The sequence below is a fragment of the Quercus lobata genome, chromosome 6 (assembly GCF_001633185.2).
Source record: "Quercus lobata isolate SW786 chromosome 6, ValleyOak3.0 Primary Assembly, whole genome shotgun sequence".
Lineage (NCBI taxonomy): Eukaryota > Viridiplantae > Streptophyta > Magnoliopsida > Fagales > Fagaceae > Quercus > Quercus lobata.
Genome location: NC_044909.1, coordinates 48,164,930 through 48,171,694, shown reverse-complemented (window position 1 = coordinate 48,171,694; position 6,765 = coordinate 48,164,930). Strand labels below are relative to the sequence as shown.

Genomic DNA, 6,765 nt, shown 5'->3' with positions numbered 1-6,765 from the left:
TGAATTATTGAATACTTTATTAATAGATCACATTGCTTGGGCTCGTTGCATCTTATTTGAATCCTTTCTTTAACCTTTGCGTAAGGAAAATTCCTAGACCACAACTTGCTCACCTAGCAAGTTGTGAAGGTGGAGTAAAAATTGTAGGTCCATAACTCCACCACTCACACCTTACTATTTGAACAAATTATGAAAAAAATTGCGGTCCTAATGTTACTCTCTGCAGAAACGTGGTTGCCAGTATTATTTTTTTTGGAACTGAAACGTTTTTGTCTGAATAAGACACTCCAGCGTGGCTACACCAATCTAGTTGAGCCCATTAATAAATCAAGAATTATAAGAAGATGAAAGCCAGGCCCATAAAATGGTATACAAAAGTAGCTCAAATTCTGAAGAAGGTACTCTTTAATAATTTAATATATTATTAGATACGTTAACATCCTTGTCAGCAACTTCTTCCAGAAAATTTGTAACAACTTCAACCAAAAAAAAAGGTGGAATTTATATCATTTTGACTACCTGATTTTCTTTTACAATGGTATAAACAATTAGCACTAAAATGGAAACTCTATCAATTAACCCGCAATGCTCAAGCACACCCTACAAATAATCAAACACCCATCCAACCAATGTCAGCAAACCACCAGACTGATGAAGCTGCGGGTTGCACACAGGCAATAAAACAAGCGGAAGCAACCACGCTCGGACATATAATCTCCAAATTGGCAGCTGAAGCCTCACTAACCAATTATATTCCCCCTGAACTCCCCTGAAAAGCCCCTGGTATGATTCTAATTCTCACTGTCCCATTAAATTGCAGAAACTATTAAAGCGCCAGAGGGCTGTAACATAACTTTACAAGCTTGTTTCAACGTCTTTGGTCCTGATTACGTGTCATTGAAGTGAAAACAGTCAGCAACGCTGAAGTGCTTTGCAAGCCGGAGGACAGAAGACCGCACAACTTCAGATTTTGGTGAGATAGAACTAGGTAGATGGGGTAGGCAAACGGGTACATATTGATCACTATCTTCTGGAAGGCAGAAGAATGAAAGCACCGATCGGCAGAATATGAATCTGTGGAGAAAACCAACATCAAATGACCATTCACTAATTATCTAAAACAATAAATAACAAGATTCAAAAAAGAAGACATTTGTCATTGTTTTCTTTTCAATATGGGATGCCCCATCAACAATTAGAGCTCAAATTCAGTTAGGTCCTCTTGTCAGACCAATTGGACCAATGCTAGGCTTGAACAATAACTACAACAACAAAGCTGAAAGCTCTCAAAACAATGAGGTCAGGCTCTAGATCCTCAATAGACCAATCAAGGTCATTCATATTCATATTTGGCATAAACAATAATTACCAATAAAAAAATGATAGTATGCTTAAAATGAAAGACAAGTACCTTAGAATTAGCCGCCTAATAAACGGATCATTTAAAACTTGTGCCCAAACTATATTCACGCTAGTGGATGTACAAAGTATTACCTCCCACTCAGAGAACGCAGTGGAGAGTATGTTTTCAGCATCATTGTAAACATCCTAAAAGTATAACCTCATGAACATATTGGAATAACCAGAATAAATCAACTTAAAAGAATTCAAAAAATTATTGTAATTAACTTACAGCGTTAATATCAGAAGAGTGGAGGCCAACCATTTGGCAAAATGCTGGTAGGGGAGCGGTCAAGAAAAAGGTAAACTGACTTCCATTTTTTGATATATCAACATCAGATAAATTCTTGAATGCTGGCCTCATAGGTGAAAGGAGTAGAGCAGCTGCCTCTCCCCTCTCTGCACCATGTAAAACCTGCAAATCATTTGTCATTCACATGTAAGCAACTTGACAGAGATGATAACCAAATACAATCATAAACAGTAAATCTTGCAATGCAAAACTTATATAGCCAAAGCTTATATTTAAATCATTAAAAGGACCAAATAATGCTTCAAAAACATATGTACGTTATGATTAATCTTGCATACATTGAATTTAGGGATAAATACTGTAATCCTAGAAGATATGATCCATGAGTGAAATATTATAAACATTCTAGTGGCATTGCAAGTACTTGTTCCTTAAAGCTTATCCCCAAACACATCCTTTAGTGAAAAGGGCTCTACAAATGCCATGATGAAGTTATTGTTACATTAAGATCCTCCTTTGCTAATATCTGAATTCCATTAATAACATGTCAAAACTTAACTCGAATATCAAATAAGTAGTTTAGATGTGACAGTAACCATAAAACATATGTTTTTTTAAGTGGCAAAATCTGATTTAGAACAGAAATACCACTCTAGAATAGCCTATCAAGTCATACAAAAGTTTTGACAAACCTGCCTTGAATGCATGGCTGTTGTCACTATCAATAATCAAGAAAAGAGGTCTTCGGGTAAAAGGAATTATATCACCAGGGTAAAGATTATTTGAAACTGAGAAATACAACAAAAGATGTGTTAGAACAAACAAATAGTTTGGGGACTTCTCCCAAATATAAATGGCATGGAAACTAGGTAATAATTAACAAGTTTCTAAGCATAAATGCTCCTAATAAAAACAGGACCGAGCATGGATTCAGTATGGGTACCTACCACTGTTTCCTCTTGAACCAAACCACAGATAACTATCATAATAGCCAGTTGACTCTCCCCTATCATTAGAACTAGATTCAGACATAGAACTACTCTGCTCTTGTGAGAACTGAGAAGAAACTTTGTATTTTGAAGATTTCTGAAATCCTTCCATCTGACTAACATTATTACTATGACCAGCATTCCCTGCATGATTGATCATTGAGGTCACTAATTTATGATGACAAAAGCAGAGTAGTTAATTATTATTCCAGAAATATATAAGTGATATAAACCTGAGGCTGATAGATATACTAGCATAACACTATCTGGAGGGAGCTCCTCACAAATTGTAGCCATAACCTGCCCATGCACCACAAAGTTAAAAATCAGCCTCAATAATGAAAAAGCCATGAGATAAATAAAGAAAATATGTACTGTATAAAAAGTACATGTATTCACAAATCATGCAGTAAAACTGGCTACAGATGCTACATAAGCCAGTGCTGTGAAATTTCGATTAAGACATTGCCAAGCTATTTAGTCTTAAATACTGATAATATGAGTATTAATACACAAAATTTTTGCATTAGATAGCATCAGCTGTTTACAAGAAAATGTCAAAGACAACCACATCCAAGATTTCTTCACAGCAAAGAAAAAAATGCGACGACAAATATTGCGTTATAGGGCACACCATCTATATTTTATGTCTAAAGGAGGGTGAAATCACATTATCATATGCATTCCTCCAAGGAAAGATACGATCTCCAAATGAGCTTAGTTACTAAAGAGCCTATATATGCAAGCAAATGGACCACCAACAGATAGAGATTATGAACTTATTTACGAATTCTCTTCTGATTCCATTAACAGAAGCTACAACTCAGTTGACTACAAGAAACCAAGCACGTGACCACAGTATAGACAATTAAGTAATGGCTTTAAAACTCACCGCTATCAAATGTGTTACAGATGGACGATAGAGAATAGCTTTCCTTGGATTTGGTGGTAAGGTTGGATCAGTCATGTCCGCAGCCAAATTTATATCAATCAATCCAGAAGCTCCAGAATGATCAGTTGAAACGCAGTTCCCATTTGATTCAACTAGCTGCTTTTGATAGAAAGACCCACTTGGCTCCCACTCCAAACATTGCAGCATTCTAAAAGTGTCCAAAGTAAGTTCTGCAAATTTGACCTGAAAGTGACAATACATAATGTCAAAATTTTCCTTTATGCAGGGTTTAATTATTGATTTTTGTTCCAGCCGATCTAAAATCAAGAATGAGACATTTAAACATGAAAAGGTTATTCACCTCATTCCGGTGGTAGCTTGTCAGCAGTGCATCTCGAAACTTTAGAACTTTCTTTGCATGGAAGCGAGCCACATACGGAAGAGAAGCTTGATGGGAATCAAACATGGCACAATAACGCAAAGGCCTGACATTCATAAAGGCCGTATCAACTTTCATAAAGCGGACAATTTCTTGCACCACTTGCCTCCATTCTTTAAAGTTTGTTTCCTAACAAGAGATAGTATAGATGTCCTAAATCATGTTAGTATACCACAGATAGTAGTTTAAATCAATGACTTAGCAAAAATTCAAATAAAGGTTTTAAATAAAAACCAGTCAAATTGAGAAGGAATTAATGAAGCCCATGCTAATAATCATGAAAATAACTTAAACGGGAGCTGGGCATTTAAAAAACACAGCTTAAACTGATATTTCTGATTCTTATAGATACCACACTTTACATCGTCAAAGTTACATTTAACTTTCAGTAAATAAATTTAATAGCTTGATTTATGAAAAACCTATCAATAAGTGGCCACTAAGAAGGTCAATGGTATTTAGTAAAACAATCTTACAGTTCTAGTTTCGCTCATTCATTCAATTTGCAATTCAGGCGACACAACATTAGATTAGCACTAAAGATCTCTCCTCACAATTTCTAAGTTCTAAAATTGATCAGACCAAGTAAACATTTAGTTCAACAGTAAAATTATATAAATGCTAAAGGAGACAGTCAGGCCAACTAAGAATTCATAGTTTAGACTACCACTGATATTTATGCTCAAAATTTGTTGACGTTGGTGCTCCATTGCTCTTCAGAGAAAAAGGAAAAAAATAAAAATAAAAATAACTAAAAAACACCCTTAAGCCCACAGCATTTTAGTTTCTTTGGCCTTTCAGGTTTTCAAGTCCTACAAATAAAAAAATTGCCAATTCGAGTGCTGATTTTTCCATGAAACAGAATCTGACCATTTGTTTTATATTGCCATATAAGAACCAACAAAGTAGTGACACCCAGAGTCTTGCCAAAAGAGTTGAGACTTTCTCTTTAAATTTTTTTTTTTCATGATTCCTTACTTCTCTCTCACTCTACCCATTACCCCATCTGCATCGATTAGTCACCCTATCAACCAAGCAAGTCAAACTGGACAGACCAGCTATGCATACATATAACTATAAAATTTACCATACAACTATTTATCAAAAAAAAAAAAAAAAAAAAAACTATAAAATTTACCATACAACCACATTTGGTCCAATAATGGAACCACCACATTATATAAACAAATACCCATTTCACAACCTTGGAGCTCACTCCTTGACCATTAAATTAAAAAAAATAAAAATACTTTCAGGAACCTCTGATCTGGAACATACATAAAATTTCAAATCAATAATACATATTTGCATTCAGAAATTAGTAAATTCCAGATTGCATAAACGAAAACCCTATCGGAAGTTCTTGCAGAAATAAATAAAACCCTTGAAAATTCAGCTAAAAAAAATTCTGTGTCCTGGAATTCAATTCACAAACAATACATTTCTTTAAAGATCTCAAACGGAAAGTATATGAAATTAACGTGGCCATGCTCAATTTTTAGCTATATTTAAGCCCAAAAATTCGATGTGAATCAATGAAATTTAATTAAACAATAAGGAAACTCAAACAACTTTCTCAATTATCTCAGTAACCAAACAAAAGCCGAAATGCGAGTAAACAAAAACCAATTCCGCGAGAAAAATTACCCGGAAACAAGCTTTGCTCTCATCGACGAGAGCCTTGAACAAGTCCGTGAGGCCCTTAACCATCTCGGTCCGGTTCAAAATCAACGAAACGAGCAAGAACCTGGCGTAAAACCTCAGTTCCTTGAACCTAACCCCGAGATCTTTCCCGAAGCCTTTGGATCCTTCGAAGTAGCGCCTATTGAGAATCGCCTCGTAGAACACGTAAGCCTCGACGAGAAACCTGGCCTCGCTGGTCCGCATGTACTGGCCGAAGTAGAGCTGGCCGATCCGGCTGGCGATCTCGCCGATTTCCCAGCGGTGGAGACCGGAGTCGACGAGCTCCGACCGGTGATCCTGCTGGTACTTCCAGAGCTTCGTGTACGCCTTGAAGACCTTGTGGAAGTACTGCTGGCTCGTCACGTGACCGTACGCCGGAACGTCTCGAACCCTCGCGAACTTTCGGTCCGCGCCTTCCACCAACGCCCTGAAAGTTCGCAAAACGACGTCGTTCTTCTCTCCCATTACCGGAAAAGAAAAAAAAAAAAACGTTTTTCTTCTTCTTCTTCTTCTTTCTCTTAGAAATTCGAACCAGAATCGTTTCGTTTCGCGGTCATCGGGAAAATGAGAAAAAAGAGAGAGAAAGAGCAAGAGAGAGATGGACTTTTATAAGGTGATGTTAAAGGTCGCGTCACTACTTTTACTTTTTGTTTTTGTTTTTGTTTTTGTTTTTTAGAAAATTGTTTTTGTTACTGAAAATACAGTGGCGGCGTGAGAGAGATATTGGAATGGGAGAGTGGGAGTGGCATGAGATTTTGGATGATATGATGATGATGATAATGCGGTGGCAATTTTTTCCTGTGGCGATGACAGATAAGAGTGTTTGTGGGTTTTGGTTACTGTGGTCTGTGGAACAGGTGGAACGTATTTCTTGGTTTTACACCGTTTGATGCGTTTGAGATCTGGTTGATCCAACGGTCAGAGTCTGGGTTTTGAACATTGGATAATTGGATTAAAGGATTTTTTTTATTTTTTTTATTTTTTAAGATAAATCAGTTAAAATCCAAATCCTAATTCTTGGTCACAATTTGAAATGCAGTTGTTTTCTGCTCTTTTTGTTATTCTGTTTAGCTTTTTTAATGAAATAAGTTTGCTTCCAAAACAGTTT

The 6,765-nt window shown here is 36.3% G+C and overlaps 1 protein-coding gene across 2 annotated transcripts; it reads right to left on the bottom strand.

The window, feature by feature from the left end:
• Nucleotides 1-477: 477 nt before the first annotated feature.
• LOC115995195 (protein SCAI) lies at nucleotides 478-6,463 on the bottom strand. Of its 2 annotated transcripts, none has more exons than XM_031119657.1 (9): nucleotides 5,622-6,461; nucleotides 3,897-4,103; nucleotides 3,536-3,778; nucleotides 2,877-2,943; nucleotides 2,602-2,787; nucleotides 2,351-2,442; nucleotides 1,634-1,816; nucleotides 1,412-1,548; nucleotides 478-1,074 (listed from the first exon to the last, which is right to left on the bottom strand). In XM_031119657.1, the coding sequence occupies exons 1-9, from the start codon at nucleotides 6,120-6,122 to the stop codon at nucleotides 888-890; spliced, it is 1,803 nt and encodes a 600-aa protein (XP_030975517.1). In that variant the 5' UTR covers nucleotides 6,123-6,461; the 3' UTR covers nucleotides 478-887. The 2 variants fall into 2 exon arrangements, 1 of the variants encoding a protein (XP_030975517.1); XR_004093305.1 differs by having other exon boundaries at nucleotides 977-1,074; nucleotides 2,347-2,442; nucleotides 5,622-6,463.
• Between the last annotated feature and the right edge of the window lie 302 nt (nucleotides 6,464-6,765).